The following is a 25,871-nucleotide window of genomic DNA, read 5'->3' on the forward strand; positions in this document are numbered from 1 at the left end:
ATAAATTCTTTTTTCCCTTTTCACTTATCATCCATTAAAAATTGAATTTTCTGGATTGATATTTCAGCTGGGATAAATTTCATGTGAAAGTAAAGTCTACAAATTATGAAAACTGACACCTGGGACAGTGCAGTTAGAGATCAATGTCTTCTATACTTCAACCACAGAGCATTTTGCGTGTGCTGATTTTTTCATTGAGTTTCTGTCACAAGTAGTGGTTTTCTCAGTCAGTCTCTTTAGTTTCACTGAGGTAAATCTGTAGGTTTTTCTGACAGCCTTTTAGGAATGTATGATGAATGTCATCGAGGTAAAACAATTTATCTAATTTCCCGAAACACTTTCATCACTACATGAAAGGCACATGCATGAAATGTGATCAAGCAGAGCTCTAAGTGCTAATTTAGTAGCCACTGTAAAGTTTTATGTTAATGCTGAATCAGACTAATTTGATGGAGGGATTTTTTATGGGGTAGAGAAAAGATTACCTAAGATGGTTTTGTTGTTGTTTTACTAAGTAGAGATCAATTCTTGGCAGCAGGGGACTTTCTGCGTTCAATTTAACATATACCAGGCTTTTCTATAAGCTTTATAGTTGACTAAACGTTGGACTGGAATTAGTCAAGTTGTCAAGAAAGGCCAGCCTCAGAGTCCAGGGGGAAGCACCCTTTGATTCCATCATATTACCAGCTCTGTGCCAAAACTCGGCAGTCTGGAGCTCTGCCAAGTGGAGTGTGGGTGTTTTCTTCCAGTTTAGATTTTTTTTAAAAAACATGGAAAATATTTTGGACATGTAGTTACACTTTGATTTCTTGCACTATACTGTATGTGTGGTTTGATAAAGAATCCACACTGTAATCAGCAGTGGAAAGTGCATTTACTGAAGTAAAGAAATGGGTGTATTAAATATTACATACATCAACTATTACATAAAAATACTATGTATTCATCTGAAGGGGGTATTCATCATATTATATTCCATATTATAACATTATAACTTTAAATAAATAATTTGGCAGTTCCACTAACAATAGGTCCCCTCCCAATATACTTTAGTTGCTTTGGTTTAAATAATTATTTGATTTAAAATGTAAAACTATTTAGTAATAGCCTGTTTTCTTTTCAAGTTAAATGCTCTCATGACCCCTCAGATTTATCCTCTGAACTTACTTTATACTTTCATAGAGACGGCAACTTAAAGTGCCTTAAAAAAAAAGAATGATCATTATGTATGATAGATGCAAAAAATCATAAACCAACAAAGCATTATGCTAAAAACAATAAATGCATACAAAGTAAAAAAGACAAGACAAATCATAAAGTACTTTTTGCTGATGTTAAATTTTGCACTATTATTTTTAATCTTTTGCTATATATATTTTTAATATACTCCTTGACCATTTTTGTTACGTCTAATGATGAGGGCTGATTATGTTGATGAGACGAAAGTCTTTGTTTCCTGTTTTTATTTACTTTTTACACATCTCTGCTTTTTTTGAATTTGGATTGTAAGAGAATGAATCTATGGTCCATTAAATCTTCTCGAACCGGTTAACTGGTTTGGTCAGTTTTAGTTGTCTTAGACATTTGCCATACAGTATGTTTTAAATTTGAACCAAACGCGTTTATTTTAATGTATTTTATCACTTCATCACCATGAAGTCATGGCGAGTAGTTCCTTCCTGTTAGTGCTGGAAGAATTAATAAGATTATTTTTAAAACGGCAGACACTGTCTATATTTAAAGATTGTGATACCCAATTTGAAGCTAAAGACTGTCTTTTTTGGCATGAATTCTAGTGGATTTATTGTTGTTTATCTATAATTAATCAGAGATACACCACAGGGAAGAATGATTCATGCTAGTTCCAATTCAAAATAGTTTAAAGACTTGAAACCCCGTATTTGTCCTTCAGAAGAGCAAATGCTTGGACATTTATGAGATTTCTGATGTATATCTGACTATTTTGAAGGGAGGGGTATATGCAGTGTCCACATAAGATATCACCTTATGACTCATACACATTTATCTTGTTTTCATCCCGTGTGAGCTTTCTAGACTGGGCTGCATAGCAATGCATACTAATGAAACAAATCTTAACATCCGGTATGTTCACATTAATCTTGTTATAACGCTATAATAGTAGGTTCAGAAACATGAAATTTTTATGGTAACGAGTTACATCAGCAATATGAAATGCTTAAAAATAACAAACATATCATCTGTGGTTGTCGTTTAGCAAAAAAATCATGATCCCCAGTCAACTTTGATATAAGCCCATTTGACTTTACAGAATAAGCATGCTGCTATCGTGCTGTGAGCCAAATTAATTGCATTTCACTTTGTTGTGTCTGTCAACCCCGCCAGGAGTTGTTCTATGCTGAAGTCGCTTAGTTTTGCACAACACTGTGTTCACTGCTGCGGGGCAACTGGCAGTATGTTTTGTGCCTGTTTGCAAAAAAGTGCACACATTAAAAAAATGAGTTGAAAACAAAGAACAGGAGAAAAAAAAACACTTTTTCAGACTCTTCACTGTGCAATGTTTGACTATTTTGATTGGTGGTACAGTCTTAGATTAATATTTTCTATACTATAGTGTACGACACTAAAGATGTATATAGCTTAAAGGCTTTATTGCCATTTATGGCCCAGTTTGTAGAGCACCTTTAGCACAACTGATTTAACTGGCTTTGTGTTGGTGTTTTTTTAATTTTTGGTCTTTTTAGACATATTATGATACAGATATATTATTAATCACAGTGCTGACTTGGGTGAGGAGAAAAGCATCACATCTATAACCCCAGCACACACAAACGTGGATGCAAAAAAGCCTTTATGATAGAAATACACGCAGATTACAAAAAGGCAGGAAGATCCTTGCATACAAATGAAACAACACACAAAGCAATTGTGAGCGTGAGCTACGTGAACAATTGGTTTTCTTGATTATGATAAATATAAATATAACATTGAAGCGCGCACATTCAAACACTGGGACAAACACACACCCAGGCATATAAAACCCATTTTGAACCTAAAACTGTTAGACTGTTAAAAATGTTCTGCAAATTGTTATCTATATTTGTTTATCATCGCCTTTAATGCAAGCAACCAACTAGTTTTAACTTTCCGTATTTATCGCAGTTCACAGCCGATCCAAATCTGAATTTTGAGGAGCTCAGCTAACGATCTGCAACTCCCTCGAGACAGTCTCCTTTATCGCATGGGACAAAATGGAATAATAAGAAAGAAAAGCAGGAGAGCAAGAGTTGTGGTGTCTGCTGTAGCTCAAGGACACAAGATCAAAGACAAATGCAAAACTGTGGTCTGGTTCCACAAAGGTTGTTTCTTTTTGTGCAGACTAATGGAAACCTCAAAACTCCAAAGGCTGTAGGCTACAATATCTGTTCAGCACTTCGCCGTTTTGCAAGAGCAAACCATCAGCAAGTTCAAAATATAGTGTATAATATAAACAGCACTAAAAGTAAGCAATATAGTTTCTACACCAACATTAGCTTGAATTAAGATAAGACTCTCTCAGATCAAAGGTTTTCGTTGTGTGAACCTGTGAACCCAATAGAATTAACCTACATACCAACCAACATATTACACGATCAGCTCTTTTACCTGGATCTTCAATATCCAGATTCTTGATCATCCACTGTACAATTTCAGAACCTGAAAAGGGAGAACACATAGATATTAAACTGAACAATTTTATGTAGATTTTCCAAGTTCGTATAAAGCAATATTAAGCCCCACATAAAATCTAAGTACTGTAAATGAGCACATCAGTAATTATTGACTTTGACAGTGGCATTGTACATTTAAAGAAGCATGAGAAAAAAAGAATTATAGTATAGTATATACTAGTATATATAGTATATAACTTATAGTTACTTTGTCGAGGTCATAAGACAAAAACTGGTTGTGCATACACACTCACAACGATTAAACACAACATTGCTGGTCTCACCACCGTCTTAAACACATTTCCTTTCATTCCCACTGATACTCTTTTATCACACAACACATCTGACACTTTTCTCCACCCGTTCCAACCTGCTTGCGCTCACATCTTCACCTCTTTTCCACACTCTCCGTTGCTCTGAACCGTTGACCCCAAGTACTTAAAGTCCTGCACCTTCTTCACCTCTGCTCCCTGTAACCTCACTTTTCCACTTGGGTTCCTCTCATTCACACATATGTAAATGGCCGCTTATATAGCACTTTCCAAAGCGCTTTACAATGTTGCTTCTTTCACCCATTCACACACAATCACACCGATGCGCGGGCTCGAACCGGGAATCGAACCACTAACCCTGTGGTCTTTAGATGACTGCCTTGCTGTGCCTTGCACATGTATTCTAACCTTCATTCCTCCGCTTTCCAGAGCGTCCCTCCACCTCTCTAGATTTTCCTCCGCCTGCTCTCACTACAGATCACAATGTCATCCGTAAACATCATAGTCCACAAAGTCTAGTAGTCCACATAGTCTCATAGTCAGCAAACATCAAGTCGTCAACATTTTATTAGCCTTTAAAAATATCTTTGTCACTGTCTGCATAAGAAAAAGTGTTGTGTTTTGAAAAACTACTATTTTAATTGAACCTTGGTTCAATTAAAATCGCATCGCTGCCATTTATAATAAACCAAACACCTGCAGAGTGGATGTAAATTCAGCCATTTATTCAGCCATTTTGAGGTGGGAGGAAAGTGAAGTACTCAGAGGAAACCCACGCAGACATGGAGATTTTCATCCTGATGTGGTGTCAGGGCTCAAGGGTACCTCCGCTGAGCCATGACAGAGGAGTTGTACAAGTCCTCATCAACAAACAGCATTGCATACATGATACCATCAACTCGGAAGCACTTTTATATGTGCCCCTGATCCAAGTCTGTCCTCTGCAGTCTTCTGTGCCTTTTGGAACTGCGAGGTAGTGTCTTTAAGATCTTTCTCAAGTTGCTTCATCTTTATAGTTTTGTTATTATTTAAGCTGATTAAATAAGAGTTGTTCTTGTCCAGAGACTGAGTTTTTTCCTGTATCATCTTGTAAGCTCTTTCCAGCTCGATGCGGTTGCTCTGACGGATCCTTTCAAAACGACTAACGCTTTTTACAAGACAATGAATCTGATGTTCATAGGATGCCTTTGTTTCTGCATCCATCTGCACTGTCTTTTCATTGTCTAAGTAGCGCTTCCTGAGGGAGACCACTCTTTTAATAAATTCCTTGTTGTCACCCATAACAGATATGCATACCTGTAGATCCTCTTTAAAACGCAGCTGATATTTCTCCAGGGATTTGACCTTGACCTGCAGCTTTTTAAGCTCGGACTCACTGGCATTCACTTTGTATCTAAGCAGTGATGAATTTTCAATCAGGTCACTAATTTTTAGCTTGGCCTTGTTTAGCTGGACTTGTATTTGCTTGTGAGTGGACTGTTCCATTGCTTTTTCTTTTTCCAGACATTCACATTTGTCCCTCATTTCTTGTAACACCACAGTTAACATGGCATTGCTGTCTTTTTCGGTGCACCACTTTTCCTGAAAATCTTCCTTTTCTGATTTTAAAAGGCCAATTTCCCAATTTTTCTGTGCAATAATATCGTCTTTTGCTCTCAACGTATTATTTAATTTGGCCACAGTTCCTTCCAGATTTGGTCGATTCTTCAGATCATGTATTTTCTGTTCTTGTTTTTTTAACTGCTCTTCCAGGATTTTGCACATGGCTTTACTTTTAATGTGAGAATTCTTTATTTCTTCTCTTTGTTTTTCAATTAAGTTTTGTGTGTACTCCAGGTTCTTTGCCATCCTTCTCTTCTCCTCCTCCATCTGGTCGAGTTTCTCCTTAACCTGAAATTCATATTTTTCTGCCTGGTTCCTCATAGCCTTGTCTGCTTCCTCATTTTGCATTGCCAGCCTCCCGTCAAAGTCTTTTTGCTTGGATAATATGACATTTTTCTTCTCCTCTAACACTTTTGCCAAAGATTCGTTTCTTTCATGAAGGGTTTTTAATTTTCCTTCTAGTTTTGTAACAGTGGTCTTGTGCAGTGTTTGATTTTTATCAAAGCTGTCCTGCATGTCATCCATTTTCAAAGTAAGTTGTTTGATCCTGTTTTGGCTTGAGTCTAATTCCTGTTTTAGTTCGTCATGCTCTTGTTTAGTCCTCGCCTTGGTGGCTCTTACCTCTTCCTGGAGATTCTTGATTTTGGCCTTCAGAGAGTCTATTATTCTGCATTTAGAAAGACTTTCCTTTTCCCAGTACTTGTTAGATTTTTTCTGTTTCTCTTTGAGGCATTCAATCTGCCACTGGAGATAATTTTTCTGTTGTGATATGTTGGCCTCTTGAGTCATGGTGAATTAACTAACTTAATCATCTAACCAAACTTGAACAATATAATCAAAATGTCTGAATTAGGACTTTTTATAAGAATAGCACTAAGAATAGAAATGGCAAACTCAAAATACAAACTGAAACACCAGCTTAGCTTATGTCAAATCAAACATAATATTTAGTCCTTTGATCCTCATTGTTTGAATCTCTTCCTTGGATATCTGACGTCATAGATTATGTGTGCGTGCGCGTGCGCAGAGGTGGAACGCAACGACGTTACTGCACCTAAGTACATTTTTCACATATCTGTATTTTACTTTTGGCTACTTTGACTTTTTCTCTATTATATCCGAGAATTTGTCTTGGATTGAAACTGTTCCTTTTACTCCACTGTATCTATCCAATCAAATTTGCGTTAGTTTTAGCGTTAGTTGCATGGGTCTTATTTCAAAATAAGAAACTGCAAATAAGAGCCATATTTTTCGGACACGAAGCCACCGAATTCCTCTTTTTATGGGGATCTTTAAATGCAGTGTCAAATTCGCTCTGCATGTCAATCAAACAATGTAACGACAAGCGGTCCAGACATCCCCTGAACTTTATATTCGGGTTTCCTACCACCGCCTCTCTGTCCAATGGAGAGAATGTAAAACGGAGGTGATTTATACATTAATATGATTGACATCATTTGTTTTTGTTCCTCTCTCCTTCTGAAGGCAGAGAGGCACATGCGCTATTGCAGATAAAAAAATAATGCTACAACATTGCCACATACCGTTGCACTCATTATTATTGGATTTCTATCACTCATTAATTCTCCGCGTTCTGAACTTATTTCCAGCTTTTGTATTTGGCATCAGTGGTTCGTGTTTTATTTTTGAAATTATGGCGCAAATGCCGCTGCAGGCTATTTCTGTCACTATGTGATGTTTTAACATGAGTAGTGTAAAAATAAAACTGAAAAAGCATCAGATCACATATATAAAAAAAAGCTTCAGTCCATCACTTTCGTCTACTACCATGAACTAAATTGTTACAGAGCTCCAGCGCTCACTGGAAGTTGGTCCCGCCTACTGGTCCTATGAACACTCATTTTGTTCGTTTAAGGTTATTTCGCTTTGAAAAATCTGCCTTCCACAGTACTTAACGTGTGAACCATCCCCTGTGGTAATCGCAGTAGACAAAGCAATAAGCTCTCATATTGTTGATACATGATGGTCAGTGAGTTTCGCACAATGATTTACATGTTTTGATACAAATCATTAAGAACCACTGAAAGTAATAACGTACCTACTGTTAGTAGAAATATCATACTTTTGCTATGTGTATTTATACTTTTACTCAACTGCAGTTTTGGATACTTTATCCACCACTGTTTTTGTGTGTTTACTGACCTTGTTAGGACATACCTATGTTTACACATTTACTGTATCTAATGCATTCACATTGTGCTGGAATACCTATTTGCATATAGATCCAAATGAAAGGGAAAACAATGACACTCTTAAACCTACCCACCACCCCTCATTATCACAGTCCATACCAATTCATCTTGCCTTGCACCCTGTGGGTGGGTAATAGGCCTTCCATTACCAAATATTTTTTTCTGACACCCTCTCCAAGCCAGCTCTCTTTAGCTGCAATCCATTAATATAAATGACCAAAGAGGTACAATGGCATAATGAAGCATCTATTGTGTGTGGCAACAAAACAATCGGTCACAGCAGAAACATTTCAGTTGCAGTTTTTTCATTTAATAAGTGTGTGCATCACAGCAGATATTTCCAGCTGCCAAAAACAAATAACTAAACTTAAACAGGCCAGAATATTGTCAGAAGAGAGGTAAGACACGATGGCCCTGAGAGCTCACAGCAATGCAAATTAACAAAACACAAGCAAAAAATTTAAATAAAAACAGCTTCATCAATTTGACCAAAGGCGCAGCATTAGGAAATGCACAACACAACCAAATGGAGAAATGCACTGCAACATATCTCCAGGAGCAACTAAAAATGCATGAACAAATCTAAATGTCCGTCTATTTTTAGTGACTCCTAGAGACATTGCTTTGACAGCTGTCTATAATGGTTCCGGGGGACACTAAAAAGTGTTGGACTCAACTGGGACACACTTGTTGCCATAGTTTCAGACACACACATTTACTAGAGCTGACCTTCAGTCAGTGGGTTGGGAATTGATCTTGGTAACAAGTAGGTTTTCAGATTTTTTTTTTTATTTCTTTACTTGAATGCTGACTCCGGTAACCTTGTGTTAGCATTTTGCTACTTATGATCCTGCTGACATATTTAATCTGACAAAATATATATACACATAGTTGACGGTGCTGACAGGTGCTTTTTAGTTGCTCTTAGAGACATTACTGATGTTGTCTGTGCTCCTTGCAACACATTTCTTCATTTGATTCTGTTGTGAGTGTGATAGTGTGAGAGACGGATGCATCATATAAAAATGAGCAGAATGCTGGGCAAGATATACATGAGCTAAGTTTTTAAAGCAAATGATAAAACAATCTAATAGTCTACAGAAAACTTCACTCTAGCTAGAACAGACCTCCAGCCCTTCATATAGTGGATGTCATTAAGCATCTCCATCTGAGATTGCATTTTCACATCTCAGAAAAACAACGGCATCCTCTCCCTCCTGGACATTTTCACACCCTACCCGCACTTTGGCTAAATATATGCAGTATTTTCCAAGTTATTATTACTGTCTGTCATGCTGACAGGTGAAGGTGCATTAAGGGGACGAGAGCCACAGAAGACTGAATAAAGGTGTGAAATAGAGACATGAGGGAATTCATGCAGTGAGACAGTCGGCCCCTGTGGCTGCCTGTCTGTCCATCAAGCTGCTGATTTGTCTGTTTGTGGTTTGTCTCTCCATTTCTCCATCGCCACACCACCTTGTTTTCCAGCACCCCCACAATCAAATGAGATTGTCTATGAATTAACATCATTAATGCAGCCCCATTTTTACATTGTCAAAGTTGACCCACTTTTTAGGAGAGCTTAAATGAGATGTGTAAGGTAATTTCTAACAAGGATGTTCTTCGAATTGATTAACATCATGCCCATAAATTGGCCTGTGCATTTTTGTCTGTACATTGTGTGTGTGTGTGTATATGTGTGAAAGCAAGCATTTGTGCACATCAAAATAAAATTATAAACAGAGTTATATGACTACCTATAAATGATTCTAGTGATGGCAAATATTAGTAAAAGCACACAGTAATAGAAAATATGTACAGATGAAAATATATGCTATAAGTAGAAATTATGCATGAATAAAATTCTGACATGTATGAAAATATTTATATAACATTAGGATGTTTTGTTTTAAATCATGGTAGTAGTAGTAGTAGTAGCAGTATATGAATTTATTACCAGAATTATGTACACAAACATGGTAAAACTGCACATAGCTATAACAAAGAAAGGTGAACATTTTAAAAAAACACTGTAAATGTAATCTGTATATATATATATATATATATATATATATATATATATATATATATATATATATATATATATATATATATATACGTGCACAAAGGGATAGACCCAGTGTATTCTTATAGTATAGTGGAAAAACAGATTGCAGCAACTTGGGTGACATCCCTGGCTGTTGTGCTCACAGCTTGGCCAAGTGCTTCAATAAGCACAAGTGGCAGTGTTCACAGAAGGGAGGCTACAGAGGGACTGTGGCCTTGTTGGAGCCCATGAAACTAACAGGAGGAGAATTTTGTTATGGTGAGCATGAAGTCTGAGCACTACACTTTTGGAGAAAAGAAATTCCACAGTCCTGGTTCTTTCTTACTGACGCTACTGTGCTCAACATTACTTTAAGAGCAGCTGCAATCTAACCTGCTGATGATGGATGAATTGTAAAGCCTATGATTGTGTGTTGACATGTGGATGGAGCATAAATACAGTTCTGTTGTTAGGTATAGGTACAGTATGTACCATGCAGTATGGGTTAAGTTCAAAGTAAAGGCACAAATACAAGCCATCTGTTGCAACTCTGTCATATTCCTTCAGACGTAGTCATTGAGCTGTTTGCTACATCGGCTGTACTAGTTGTATAAAATATGGCACACAGAATAGTGATGAATCTGAGCTGGTGTTGCTTGTCCAGATGTATAATGAATAATTAATATAGCTTGTTGACAAACACATGTAGTAGACTGCATCAAAAAGGAAACAAAAAAGGCTGTGCATCAGCTGTTTTTTATATGCCCAAAGCATTTGTTTCACCACGTCACCAAGAACAAAGGTAGCTATTTCAATTTATCTGTGTGTGCTCACACATCCATGCTCTCTGCCAATCTTTTTTTTTTTTAATGCGTTGCTTATTGTTGACATGTCAAGAGAGCCTGGATATGTCACTGCTTGCAATATGCCACACATGGTGCTTTTGTAGCAGTGATGGTGACCAGTGGTATCTCTGGCACTGTTGATGCTGCAAGGCACAAACATAAAAGAAAGTCGGTTTGTGCACAATTTGCAGGAACAAGTGCTTATAGGAAGATCTAAGACTAAATGGTTTGGATTATCAGAACATTTGGCTATTTGACCAGGCATTCTATGCTTTATACACCGTAGATGCTGGATAGATTTTGGCTCACAAGGATGATATAGGTTGAGAATTCGATTTGCTACTTGAATTGTGTACTTTTAATAGGGAAACTTTTTATTTTAGTGTTTCATCTTCATGTAATGCAAAAACAGAGTGACGACAGCCTCACTACTCTTAGCCTTTAAATCTGGTGTTTAACTGTACCAATTTCTTATAAAGTTGAAGTGTCATTGTAACTGGATTCTGATCCATTAAATTGCACAGCTCTAAATCCAATCTGATGCTCTTGACATTCTGGCACTGCTGGTGTGAAATGCAAAACAGACAACTCTCTAAATACTTCCATTGTTTTGTTTGGCAAGAACAGAGGACTGGTCGAGTACTTTGTGGGTGGGAGCCAAGCGAGAGGAGGAAGAGAAGAGCACAACAGTACAGAGCAGAAAAATAAGAGCCTTACCTGAAAAAACACTGGGGATCTTGGTAAGAAAACTTTTCACTGTTCGGATTGGGATGCCATTTTTCTCATCCTGCATGCGTGCTATTACTTCCTCCATCTGGACAATACAGGGACAGTAGGAGAGAAGAGAAAGGGGGAACAGAGAGCAGGAGTAATTGAAGGTTGTGTGTGAGCATACCAGAAAGCGGTAAACAGGTAAAAACAGGCTCCTGAGTGGTTCAGCCACATTCCCAAAGTACACAGAGTGAGGCAGGAAAGCTGGTGACTAACAATCACTGTTGTCAGATTTATGCTTCTCCTTTGACAAAATCTTTCTGATTTGTGCCATTTGTCACATAAAACTGCCAGTAAGCTGCACTTATTAAATTCTGCAAAAGCTATAAATTCAGTCCAGTCCAGCAAGTATTTGCTCTTATCCATACTGTTTATTTTTGTGTGTTTAAAGCATTGCACACCTAAACTTTGCAGACCATAGAAAACTGCATTTGAGCATGAGTTGCAAATTCTAACCAGGAACTAAACAGAGTCCTAAGGCACAGAGGTGAAGACACACATACAAACACAAAAACATACACACACGTCACTGAGGCAAAAAAATGTGTCTCAAGGGCCTGCCAGGGCAACACAAAGCGGCCACGTTTCCAAGAACACACAGTAGGGAGCAAAGTGGAGAGTTGAGCGTGGCCGGGTATGTCAGTCTGATTGGATGCCAAGAGCTCTTCAATCCCCTCCCTTAATGTAAAAATATAAACATGGATAATATGTGCAAAGTGTTCAATGGCCTGGCAAAACACTATATATATATACATATATATATATACACAACACAAATTCAGGCGGTGGTTGCAGCATGTTGTGAAAGGCATTTTTTTTCCACCAATGTCTCCCAGCTTCTCGTGGGAGATCCCAAAGCATTCCCAGGCTACAACAAATGTCTCTGACAGCATATCTAAAATCTATATCATACATTGTCTCTAAGGTTGCCTTCAGCCACAGCTTTGGAAACTCTCTAAAGCTCATTAATATTGGTGAGGCTTGGAATACAAATCACTAGTAAATCAAAAGCTTTGCCTTTTGTTTTGTCTTCTTTTTCACCGTAACAGTCGAGGACTACTATTGATAAAGCCACACCCAGCCACCCCTTGATCTCATTTTCCTTTTCAGCCATTTCACTTGTGAACACGATCCCAAAATACTTCCACTACTTCATTTGAGGCAGAGTCTGACTCCCAACTGAAGAGAGAGATCCCCTGTTCCTCCACCAGAAAGCCGTGGCTTTAGATGAGAAGGAAGTGCTGACTCTCACTGCAGGTGCTTTGTACTCTGAGGCCAGTCGCACCAGGACATGTTTAAGCATTTGTCCTCACCTGGCTGCACATTGAGATTCTATCCATTAAAATTACAAACAGGATCAGTGACAAGGATCAACGTTGACAGAGACCAGACCTGGACAATTTCTGTATGGCTCCTGCTGGATCTTTAGTTTTTTGAGCCTTTTTTCAAGCACCCTTGCATAGGCTTTTCTATGCAGTCAGAGTACAGTGGTCATTGGTGCACACCATCCAGTGTCCACTTGTCTACAAGCACACATAGATGTGGCTTCACATACATCCTACCACCTGTAAGGGATTTTCTATACTATACTTAACCTCACAATAATAAAAGCAACAATAAATACTATAGTCATTCAATTAACTCAATGAAAAAGGGTAACTTTTTGTTCCTTAACTAGGGTGGTTTAGATCGTGTGTACTTACAACCTATTTTGTTTCATCTTCATTTTCATATGACACACACAAAACTGATCAGTTGTATTGGTGTAGAAACAGCAACGCAGATAAAGATTTTTATTTCTTGGGGCTCCGTTACAAATCATTTTCTGTCACTGGGTGAGAGAGGAGCATTTTTTAGTATAGAAAACATTACAGTGTTTAATCTATTTTGGTTTGGCTGTTCATGAGCTACTATTGTAGCGTATGATATAGTTAAAGCTAGTAGTTAATCAAATACCCTGGAGCTAAAAATCATCCTAGTTAGTGATGGTTCACCACTGGTCAGCCACGACCACCTGGTGCCATTGCTTAAGGACCAGTCATTCAATCGCCTAAGATTGAACGTTTCTTTTGTTGTTTTCAAACACACCTCTCTAATTGAATCCCTAATTGTATTTAGTTCAATTCTGTTGAATAACTGTGCCCTATAACGCCAACCTTCCCTCTGTATCTATGTCTCACTCTCTCTCTCTCTGACAGTTAGCTGGCACTGTGAGACGCAGAGCAAACAAGGACAGCAGCAACAGTGATCAATACTTCACACACTCTCTCCTATCTCTGCAAATCCTCACCGCCTACACATGGTAAAATGCCACCAGCGTGAATATTCAGGATCTAAAGCTCTTGAAGTCGGGATGCTCTGTGGCTTCATGTTGTGAGGAAGAGAGGAATGTCGTTTCCCTCAAGAGAGCAAGAGGCTCTCTTTCACTCTCTCTCTCTTCCTCTGTCCCCCACCCATCCACCCACCCAGAGCTGTCTGACTGTGTCTCTGCAGCCTCTTAACAGATAAGAGTGAGTGTTTTGGCTGCGCAGTGTGAATCATTGAATAATGATGGCACAGGACTCAGTACATATGAAGTGACTAACAAAAGCTCCGGATATAAGCACATACTGAGCTCCAGCACATGGCTCCAGGCACTTCAAAGACTATCACTGAGGGCACTCAGGGTGCAATCAGAATGTTCTGAAGAACCATTTGGTGCAAAAAACATTTCAAACTGGGTTTGTAAATCAATGCTGACCTCTTAGATTTCTTTTTAGCCATTCTTAAGTGCACCATAAGTCCACCCATTTGACAGGCTGCTTCCAAGAAAAGCGAGCGAACAAGGAAGGTTGTACTATATACTGAGCAAATTGGGAATCCAAATGGTAACTTTGTGGGAGGATTTTTGTTTGTTTGTTTTGTTTTGTTTTGTGTAAATTAATTTCTCACTTTGAAGTGACATTTTTAATTGTAAGAATGAAAGGCGATTGGAAAAGAGCTTGTTTTGCTGCCTTTGTTGGTGGGTTTGATGGTAGAAGGTGGAGATGCTGAGTGGGTTCACGTTAATGATAACAGAAGCATATCGTTACATTACATCAGTGTTTTTATGTGTGCAGCATGTAAATGAGATCTTTTCCAGCCTGTTTCCCACAGTTACATAAAACGAGTCAAAAATAAACATCACTTGACCTATATAACTGTCGAGAGCCTTCATATATTGTTCAATGACTGTGGTGTGTACAGTATAAGAGTGAGTGATGAGCTAACTAAGGCAGGTGGATAAGCTGCCAAAAGTAACATACGTTAAAGTTGCAGTAGGTGACCTTGACATTTGAAGTAAGCTAATACTTGCAGGTCATAGAGAATTCGTTTGTTGGTTCCTATCCTATGTGACCTACAGCTTGCATGAAATAATTTCCTTCCTTCACAAATGCTATTTGTCCTGACCTAGATTTAAAAGATGGGAATAAATGTTCAGTGCTCAATAAAATTAAAGTTTTGAGTTTTTACAAAGAGCCTTAACCAGAACATCATTAACTACATAAACCCTGCAAGAAAGACCAGTGTTTACTGGTGCACAATGAATAATATATCAAGATAAATTTTGCATAGTCTTTCTTGTCCCACAATATCAAATGTAGCTTTTCATATTAAAATGAAAATGATCTAGTCTTCATTTCGGCTTCTGTCTGTCCGTGCAGATGTAAAAATCACACTGACAGAGCTGCTGAGGAAATTAAAAGCTCCTTTATTTATTAAACTTCTTCTTCTCCTATGCCCCCCTCCCACTCTCTTGGTCATGTTGCCTGCGCAATAATGGGTGAGTGTTGCTGCATCAGATGTGCAGTGAGAATGGTATTACCTTGATAGTGTTATCTAAGGACAAGTACTACATGTCTTCTTGAGGAGAAAACCTATTCTCCAAATACACATACACATTACAGAGAAGCATGTGCATACACACGCACACACACATACACACACAGCACAGATATTCTATTCTTATACACACAAAATACACAGCAATTACCAGGCGCAGAACATATGCAGTCTGGCAGAATTCTGAGCTGCACACACACATATTATGTACCCAGAAGGTGGGGATTATTATATTTTAAAAAGTGCAGCATCTAAATAGGTGAGCAATTGAGCTCAAGTCTGGCTGCCTGAGGCAGTGCGAGTGCAGCCTGAATAAAACCTGTGGCTATATACCATGACAGCTCTACTAAAACAGTCTTTGCAGTCGGTTGATCTCATTTCCTTCTGAACTCCTATCCTTGGGTTTAATAACCAACTCATGGTGGAGGCTTAGTAATTATAGTTCACATTTTGTTTTGCCACAAAACTAGGAGTTGTTTACAAATATATATAATATGAATACTAGCACCAGGTTCCCAACAAAAATACTCTGAGGTGTATGCAGGGCTGCATTAAAGCACAGTAAAATGTCATGTCACTACAAATGAATCACACATCTCATCTAAAAAGGCTGGTGCATTTGCATATGAAGCAAATCCAAAAACAAAATGTTCCTCATGCCATACTTTGAAAAATAAGGTTAGAGCACAGCACAAGCAAAACATACCGTTGATAATTTCTCAAAGAGTTGAAATTTCAGTGCTGTTTTTGATCAGTGCATATTATGAGCAAAATTATTATGCTTGGTATTCATCTATTTGAGAGACAAGGTCTCCTGCCTGTCTAGCCTTTGCCTTCTCTGTGTGTATAGAAAGGTGACACATTCAAATGATGTTGTTCCTTTTCACCAGTGACCTAGATTTGGGTAAGGAGGAAAAATCTCAGCACTTGATGCATTCAAACACATTTTTCAAACAGCTTTAATTAAATTATCACTTCTTATATAAGCTCTCTGAAGGCAGACGGGTGTTTATCCACGTCTGAGAGAGTTTCTTTCTCAACCTATCGAGGGACGTTAAACACACACAAACAAGTAAATGTACACTTTGCCTAGCCCCCCACGCAGGAATATAAAGGTCAACTGCTCATTTACTACTAAACATAGAGGAGAAATAAATGCTGACCAAAGGTATTCATATTGTATTGGCCTTTGGTAGACAAGAGCACTTTTCATTATAGAGCTTTTATAGTCACCACAACCCCTTTTTTTTTTAATAACAGCTATACACAGTAGAGGAGTAACAAAACAGCTTCAGTCAAAAGCTTTTTTTTTTTTTTTTGGATAATAAAACACACTGAAACCCTTCATATTGATCTGTGAAATAAGTAATAATGAATAGCAAGAAACCAGTAGAACATTTATTACCCCATCCATAACGTAACATCAAATGCTGTTTCATCTATTATACTACCGATGATATTCTGGTCAATATAAACCTAATCATCAGTAAAACAACGCAATTACCACAGTGCATGTATTCACCACGTATTCTGTCCATGTTGCACATTCAATAAAGCACATATTGGTTTTTGTTATATTGTGACAAAATACAGAGATCTAGGGGATTTTTTTTACCTGCCTAAATACCTGTTTCAGCTCTTTAATGCCCTTGAAATAAAATTAAACACCAACGCATTAGATGTAAGCACACACATTTTTGAATCAGAATAAACACTTCACCTGCCAAATATACAAGTATGCATGACTGGGAAGAGTCAGAATAAACAAACATATAGAAAGCATCCACAAACTGGCTTCTGCTCACTATCATGAACAAACATTGTTATGTTGCTAGTTAAATTCAACATGTGTTGCTGACTTCAGGCTGCGCTTGTGCAGCCCTCCACCACTTGTGCGTTCAAAATGAAAATGATGCTGCAGATCGGTGGGGTAAAAGTATTAAGCCCACACCGACAAGGCTGTCGAAACGATGTCAAGAATCTTAAGTCTCTCTGAGGTTACCATACGTTTCCGAGTTACCACAGCAACACAGCCTGTGATCACCATCACAAGGACATCTTTGGCACCTCGCCATCGCTCATTCACAAGAAAGAAAGGAAGAGAGTGGTTGTGGGGGTAGCATGGGGGGACAGAGGGTGTGAAGGATGGAGAAAAAGAGGACGATAGATGCTGTCTTGTTTAAATTTAGGGGATAGGAAGAAGAAGAAAGGCATTCTTTTTCGTTTCTCTATTCTGCTCTATTAACTGATGTTGTGTACCTGACTGCAGTACGCTCTATGTGATAAATTATCATAACATTATCTTGGTATAATTCCACAAAATAATCTTGAAATGTAGCACAGATACTGCAGAATTTTGTCTGGCTAGTTGTGAGGGAAGAGGGAGAAATAGGGCTTGTTTTTTATTGCAGTGTTTGTGTTGATTATTCTAAGGCAAACCTTTATTGCACAGCTGAAACTAACAACGATTAATCTCTTGATTACATTCTCAATTAGTTGATTTGTTTGTTTGTTTGTTTGTTTTTTGGTCTAGAAAAACGGAGAAAGCAATTAATGCTCAAATGGGAAAATCTATTTTTATTTTCATTTTGAGTACAAAATGACACCTGTTACCATTCATCAAAGCACGTGCCATCACGTGTCATCTTCTCCTGCTAAACTAATTTTGTTAGCACTACAGCCAACTGCCAAATATTCAGGGTTATATGGAGGAGAAAAGTCGGATATGTAATGAAAGTGAAGTAAGGAGCCCTGTAAAAATAACCCTTTGCTTAGGCCTTGGCAACAGATGGCCATGTTCTGTTTGCTTTGCTCACATTTAATCTTGCATGAAGCATTCTGATTTATAATCCATCCTATTTTAAATGAATTTCTCTACTAGTGGAATCTTCCTTTGTATATATTGCTTCTCATTAGCATTTTTCCTTTTCATGCAACCCATGAAATCTCATGGCTATGCTAACTGGGGATTTTTGGATAGGAAAAGTCTTTCACATAGACAGACAAGGATCATAGAGTATGAAGAATGAGGGATGTGCAGGTGACAACACTGCCTGGAGTGAAGCCACTAACTTCCTTACTCACCTCAACTTCCTAAACTCAAGGTTTACATCTAAATACTGTGAGGCAGTGTGACGCAAACCAATGATTAGCCATTAAACAACATCTGCAGCTTTGTGCAGGATAAGCTTGCTTTTGCTTGTGTGCATCAATACAGTTCTGTCTGTGTGTACACAATCAAGCTCCATTGAGCCATCAGTCAAATATGAGCATCTGCTTCTTGGAATTGCTCCTCACTGTTTCACACTTCAGGATGTTGTCTCACTCTGCACATTTGTTCCCTCTGTCGTCTTTATCCTTCATTATATGTCATTTGTAATAACATCATATCCTGAATGGCTCAGTATAAAGAAATCTGAACAGGTGAAATGCGTCCATCTTTTTCTTGCCAGCAAACTGCAAAAATCGAAGAATTCTTTTAGATGATCTTTTTTTTTCTGCCTCCCTGCTCCTCTCACACCTGCCATTAATGTGTTTCATAATCATAATCACCACCAGTTGGTGATGTGCTGTTTTGCCCATTATGGAGGAGATTCCCATAATGGAGGAGTGTGTGTTTATGCAGGATCTGATAGACAGCTAAGGACAGATGGCTTTTTTCTCTTTTACTGCAGGCTTTGGTTTATTTGGATGATTACAAATGGATGTTGTCAACCATGATGCCTCCTCAGCTTTGAAATGTTCCTCAAGGTGTGACTGAGAGCCTTTTAATGGTTTAATCTGATTTAGTCTGATTTGCTAATGGATGAAAGTGAGACTGATGTTTGCTGGCAAAGAAGTAGATCTGTGATTTCCCATGTGGTGTTACTGACTTAAGGTTACCTGAGTGGCATGTTGTGTTATTTCCTTTGTGCTCAAATATTGCATCTATTTTGTTCTAAGCATTATTTGTAAGCCAAAGTTGAAAAGATAATATATAATGCATTTAACAAATCAGTGATTTGAAGCCATGCAAAAATGTCTTTACATTAAGTGTCATGCACCATAATGTATTGTTTGTATTTTTTTATTTCTATGTTAGCTGAACCCATATATAAAGCAGAGTCTTCCTGTGCTTTTGCTGGCAGATTGCAGTATATTTTGGCATGTTACTACTACCTGTAGATTTGTGTGATACCAATAGCAGTACTATATATTGTATAACCTGCTTTGCACAAACAGAGTGACAAAACAGGAAATAGCTGCACAGTGCTCCAGGAATAGTCAAACCCGCATACTAATAAATCAGCATTAAGATTTCAAGAATGTGAAAGAGGAAAATTGCACACACACTGTACAAATCACGTAGTATGCAGCGATCGGCGCTCGGAATAATCAGAGGTAGTGAATGACCCGGCTGACAATTAAGCTCCAGAAGTGAACGTAACAGTCAGTATGAGTCAACCAAAGTGTGTGTTCCCCTCTGCTACGCTTTTCCAAAGTTGGAAGTGGAAAGTTTTATCAAAGCAGATCTACTGCACACGTGTGCAAAGGTGAGAATGTAGACAAGGTTAAAACTCAAATGTCTTTCATACTGTAAATCAAGCACAGGACCAAGAAATTATTAAACTTCACATGCTTGCCGTGGTGTACATCTCTCCCCATTATATGGCAGCTGGATTTTCACCTGGCTTTTCGGTATGACAGCTAGAAATGCTTGCATAAATGCATGTAATATGAACTGGTACCGGTAAAATACAGATGCTACAGAAGTTGCCATCTAGTAAAGTCAAACTCAACCAGCAGACTCCAGAACTAACAATCATTGTTAATGATATGTCTTGCCATCAAGCAGAAACTCCCTTACCCAGCAAACAGACAGCGCAATGTTTGTATATTTTTAATCTAAAAATCAGAAGCAATCATAGCCCCGTGAGTGGTGCCTCTGTCTAATAAGGTGTGGGAAAGATTCACATTAAAGACTAATTGAAACAGAGAACTGTCTGTCATCTAATGTGCTGCCTTTCTGATGTCTGTCTCAAGCTAATTACTCCATGGCTTTGCCAGATCACGTCTAGCAAAGTGAACATTTACATGACCTCAGCAGGCTAACAACCTTGTATTTGCTAGATTGCTCTTTTCACGTCTCAAACTTATCTTTCCAGGAAACTGAAGTATTTTCTGATAATACATCTCCATTTACACCTCCACTGTCTAGAGGCCTTTTTATAATATACCACTTGACTGGTAGTGCATCATTTTCCCCACCATTTCCTTGGTGCAAGTGAGGTAATCAAAGCTCATTGGTGTAGCATTCCTGTGTACATCAGCATAAGCAGCCTTTGCAGTATTGTTGTGTAGTTTGATGGACAGATGGTATTATCAAAGTTTCACTTAGCATGCTTCGCAGATGGTTGCCAACAGATACTTGCCTCCACAGTGCCCTTCTTGACAGAATTTTCATAAATTTTACATCTTTTTTAGAAGACGCAGCCCTTCCTCCTTTTTGTCCCCAGAGAATCCCCGTCCCTGGTGTATGGCTGTAGAAGGATGGTCAATATTTCCCCTGACTCCTTAACATTTCTCTCCCCAAGGGACTACCCGCTAGTACAGTGAAAGAGAAGAATTTAATCATGGATGAGCGGTAGTCAGTCTGCCATAGTACGCATGCTTCCTTAAAAAACACTGGCATTTATCCTCATTTGACATTGCTACGTTTAATGCAGTTCTTCTTCCACATTTAGCAGCCATCTCATGTGTTATGCAACCATCATAAAACCACAGGATTGTAGCCCAGCTTTACATTCTACTTCAATTTAAAGCTTTTTGTGTTGAGCTTTCTTAGTAGTAAATGCCCTTTAATTTTTATTATTGTGCTAGTTGACCTGCAGTTACAGGATGTAAAACATTTGTCACACACTGAAATGGATTTTTTAATTTTAATGTTTGCTGCATCCACATATACAGTACAGTCTTCCTGTGTCTGTGCTGCCACATTGCAGTATATTTTGGCGTGTTACTATTACCTGTAGTAGTTTAACATCAGACCCTTGAAATTTTCTTCTTCTGACCTAAACAGATCTACCACAACATTAACATGGTGTTTATGTTGAGGTGAACAAGGGTCAGAATAGGACAATGTTATGCTGGCCTTGATCATCAGGGGTCAGAACACACAGTACAATACAGCCTGCTGTGTCAGGGTGCCCATGCGGACCCCTGTTCACCACAACATTAAAAACACCGATCTTGTGGCTGATCAGTGTTTACTAGCACAAACCCATGGGAAGTGATGGTCTGTTATTGACTTGTCTGTTATTAAATTGAAAAAAAAATTTTGTGCTGTTTTGGATGTATTTCTCAATCCACTGTGATCTGTTAGTCTACCCAGGCTTGTTCTTTGTTTTACAAGTGAACAATTTACAACTGACAGCTTTTGTGTTTTCACAGACATTTGACAATTGTTTATTGATATATGTGTGTTTTTCAGCTGATGTGGTTTTCACTTTTTTCTGTATAAATATTTTTTACTTGGCATTTGTTTTTAGGACAAATTATACTCTGAGACAACATCTGCCAATCTGTCATGGAAGAAAGATCCCTCCCTTTTTCCTCTTCCTGAGGTTTCTTTCATATTTTTCTCTGTTAAAAAGGACGATATTTATTACTTGATTTCTGCAAATACAGAGGGTGTTGTTTTGGTGCAGATTGTAATGCCCAATGAGACACATTTTCTCTTTTACATCAGGTGATGATATTGTGATGTTACTGATATCATTCTGTATTAGTTTACTTTTATGTTGCACACTGAACTGTCAATGTGCAATACAAATAAAGTTGACAGGTCTGGACTTGAAGACTGCATTTTCTAAACTGTAATTTTATGTTTATGTTATGGTGCTTATAACATAAACACAAAGCTGCACCTGGGTCAAAGTTCAACAGATTTGAATTTTCAGTGCACCATTCTAGCCCGTGAAGAGTTATCCCAGTGGCCCACACACACGATAATGAGGAGGTGCATGCAATAGCTAATGACATAAAATATAAAGTTGATCATGCAAATCTGCCATAATAGAAGCAGCAACAGTACTGAAGTAATTATAGCACTTCACAAGTAATAGTATTATAAGTAGTTGTAATTGTTGATAGTTTGCTTCAGTTACAACACGGTAAACTGGGATTCTCTTGTTATGGGCCAACTGGATAATACTGTTTTTGTCTGGTAAATGTGACCCAGGGCATATCCCCCTGGAGCAAATACCTTCTTCACCCTTTAGTCTCTACCTTTTAGTTTTCTAGACACGTATTTCCGTCTATTTCTAAATCTACTATGATCTGGTGTTCCTGGCTGGTGGTGGGATAGTGTTCCCAGGGCGAGGCCTCTCTCTTTCACACTTTCTCTCTCTCTCACTCTCATCTTCTTGGTGGGCGGGCAGTGGGCGCGATGACTAAGCCAAGGTTGGCCATGTGCTAGAACATAATCCACTGAAAGCCAATATCCCTTCTGCCCACCTACCATGTTTTCATCACTCAAACAGCGTGCTATGATAAATTAGCAGAAGAAGGAGAACTCTACATTACTTTCAGATGTATTGTACTAAAGTTTTCCAAAAATGAACACATGACACTTATTGAGTTTCTAATGGTTGTTGGCCATGCACAATTACTGTACACATCCTGATTTATAATTCAATAAAACATAAACAGACTGTGGCTGCAGCACTTATGCATGATTAGCAACTAGCAGTTGGGATTTGTGCTTAAGAGCATTTGATAGTCATGCTTTTTTATTTGGTGAATAAATAAGGCTGTCTGGCTGTGGGAATACTGCAGTGTTAAATAAAATCACCCCTATAGTTAATCCTTCATCAAGGCAAGTCTGTGGTACTGTCCAGACTGTCTTGCATTACACTTGAGGAGTCTAATCACTGGGCACCAGAGAGCATTTTTACTTAGACCGAACCGAGAGACAAGGAAAAGGAAAGAGAAGAGAAAACAGACAGGGAGAAAAAGCGAGGGAGGCTGAGTATGGAAACATCGATGCACTGGGAATTGAAAAGAAGGGAGGATGAAGTCTATTTTTAGGTCCAGATAACATGAGAAAAAGGGGGCCTCACTCCTCTTCTCTCATCCCCTCATTTCCTACATTCCTCCTTGGCACGTGCAACAGACACTGAAGATGGCTGTGTGTGCCCCGAATGCCAATAAGAGAGAAGCAGCTGGATACTGGCAGGCTGACATTCTTTTGCTTTCGCCTGTCTGCGGAACAGAGACGAGACAAGGACAAGACACTCACACATGCACACTTCAAAGGACACAACAGTCAGGACAGACAATAAAGTGATAAGGGCAGACTGTTTGATGTAAGTGACACTTGAACTACGGAGCAATGGAGATGATGGACGATAGTCTTCATCGAAAATTGAAATGATAGTCATTCATGTAGTGACCATCAGGTAAAAAACACTGACATATTGGTGCATTGCATAGACAGGGGGAAAGCTGCAGTACCTAAAACAAGGTCAAAATAATCTTTGTCACTGCTAAGACTGGGTGTACACTCCTAGACGTCACATTTGGTAAAAGCCACAACGTTGTCAACTTGTCATGTATCGTATGTACAGTTTAGAGGCTTGCAATATTGCAAATGAGGCCACTGGAAAAAATGAATTAATTCAATCATGCAGAACAGCTTCATTAATCACAAATCGTTTCAAATCATGGACATCCATCCTCACCCTAACTTGTCCTGTCTCACTTGCTCCAACACCAGCTTCTCCATTACCATACAAGGCTCCAAAGACATTACAGGCAAGGGGAGCAACATATCAACAAATCAAATCAGTCTGTTGCAAGGAATAAAGAGACCCTTTCCACTGTGTCCTAATGCATTGTTAAACCTCACCTTATCTGTTTTCACTCTGCTAAGGCTTAGATAACATATTTTATCCTTTGTCCAACACAGACAGCAAGAAAGGAGAGGCAATGCTGCCAATGTGCATGTCCCTGAGATGTATGGTAGGGCTTTATTGGAAGATGAGAAACACTGTTAACAATGTCCAGTCGCTGATTTAGAGGCTGAGCAGAGAAGAGAGACAGAATCTGAATAGAGGGTGTTCTTGTTGTGAGTGGTGGAAAATGTAATTTGTCCTTTAGTAGCAACAAACATTAAAAAAAAAAGTTAAAAATGCTTTATGAGAAAAGGCACATTTGTACTAGCAGCTAAATGTACTGAAAGAGCAACTTAACACCAGCTGAAAATTACATTTCTGCTGACCTGGGGTTTTAATTGTCACCTTGCTGCAGTGATACAGACGTGTATCCCAGTTTGTGCCAGTACACTCTGATAACACGGATGTGTGTCGTTACAGATTCAGCAGACTTGATGCCTTCAACCCGAGAGGGCAGAGACACAATGCTCTCAATCTGGTGTTTAGTTACCATCTGAGATTTCAAACTGCATGCACAGGTTAGAAACCATAATAAAAATTGGACCTGAATGTCATATTGTCAGAAATGTGGGGAAAAAAAGCTTATTATTTTCTTTCTTCACATGTTTAAAACCAAAGGATATTCAGTTAAGAAAAATGTTTGGACAATGCAAACCAGAAAATGTTCATTGCTCTAAAACTGATTATACTCCAGGCAAGATCTCATATTAACTACTGTTGTTAAATAACTGTAGTGAAATAAAAAGCACAATATTTCTAATGAAGAAATATAAGTATAGTAAATATACTTCTAGTACTTTTTCATCCGTTTGTGTATACTTAGCCTCCGCACTGAAGACTTTCATGGACTGAGCAGCGATCTCTAAAGTGTGTGTTTGCTCACTCATGCACATGGACTGACACAGAAACACAGAAACACCCAGACACATACACACAGATAAACACACTCATGTTCTGTCATTTGGCTAGCTAAGGGTGTGCTGGACACATTGTTGAAGTGTTAAGAGAAGAGAGGAGATAATAGCATTTGACAGTCTGCTGATGTGGTTGTCATGGGGATGCCAACAGAACAGCCACCAGCCACCACAGCAGAAACAAAACAGAGGGCAGGAGAAAGCACAACAACACTGTCCACTGGAATGTCATGTCTCAATTACCAGAGAAGACATGATTACTAAGAGCCAGTGTCTGAAAATCAAGATGCATAAAATAATGGTTTCCACGATAAGGAAATGCTAATTTGTCTGAAACAGTTTGATTATGCATAAACTAGGAGTTTAGTAAGTTTGCATGCTATCATTTGCTAATTAGCATTAAACACAAAGTAGAGCTGAGGCCGAGGGAACATTATAAAGGTTTGTGGATACATACAGTATATGTATACATATATATATATATATATATATATATATATATGTAGAGAGAGAGAGAGAGAGAGAGAGACAGATTGAGAGATAGAGAGAGATTGAGGGAGATTTAATTTTATTTAATTTCATTTTTTTTAAGTTTGACATAAATCTTTTGCATCTGCAAATATAAAACTATATATAAAAATAGCATGCTGCTTAAAGTTTGTTATGCTGTAACCAGGAAAATACAACAAATTAAACCCCCACATACTATGTAATAGTAGAATTT

The 25,871-nt window shown here is 38.3% G+C and overlaps 1 protein-coding gene across 4 annotated transcripts in view; it reads right to left on the reverse strand.

The window, feature by feature from the left end:
- The window catches only part of rgs7a (regulator of G protein signaling 7a), a 49,954-nt gene that overhangs the window by 10,386 nt on the left and 13,697 nt on the right, over positions 1-25,871 (reverse strand). For all 4 annotated transcript variants that reach the window (XM_067516848.1, XM_067516838.1, XM_067516820.1 and 1 more), the window contains exons 3-4: positions 11,386-11,482; positions 3,625-3,675 (exon numbers count right to left, since the gene is read on the reverse strand). In XM_067516848.1, the coding sequence (XP_067372949.1) occupies positions 3,625-3,675; positions 11,386-11,482 (148 nt within the window). The remainder of the gene's footprint in view (positions 1-3,624; positions 3,676-11,385; positions 11,483-25,871) is intronic.

Source organism: Channa argus, chromosome 1 (assembly GCF_033026475.1).
Source record: "Channa argus isolate prfri chromosome 1, Channa argus male v1.0, whole genome shotgun sequence".
Classification (NCBI taxonomy): domain Eukaryota; kingdom Metazoa; phylum Chordata; class Actinopteri; order Anabantiformes; family Channidae; genus Channa; species Channa argus.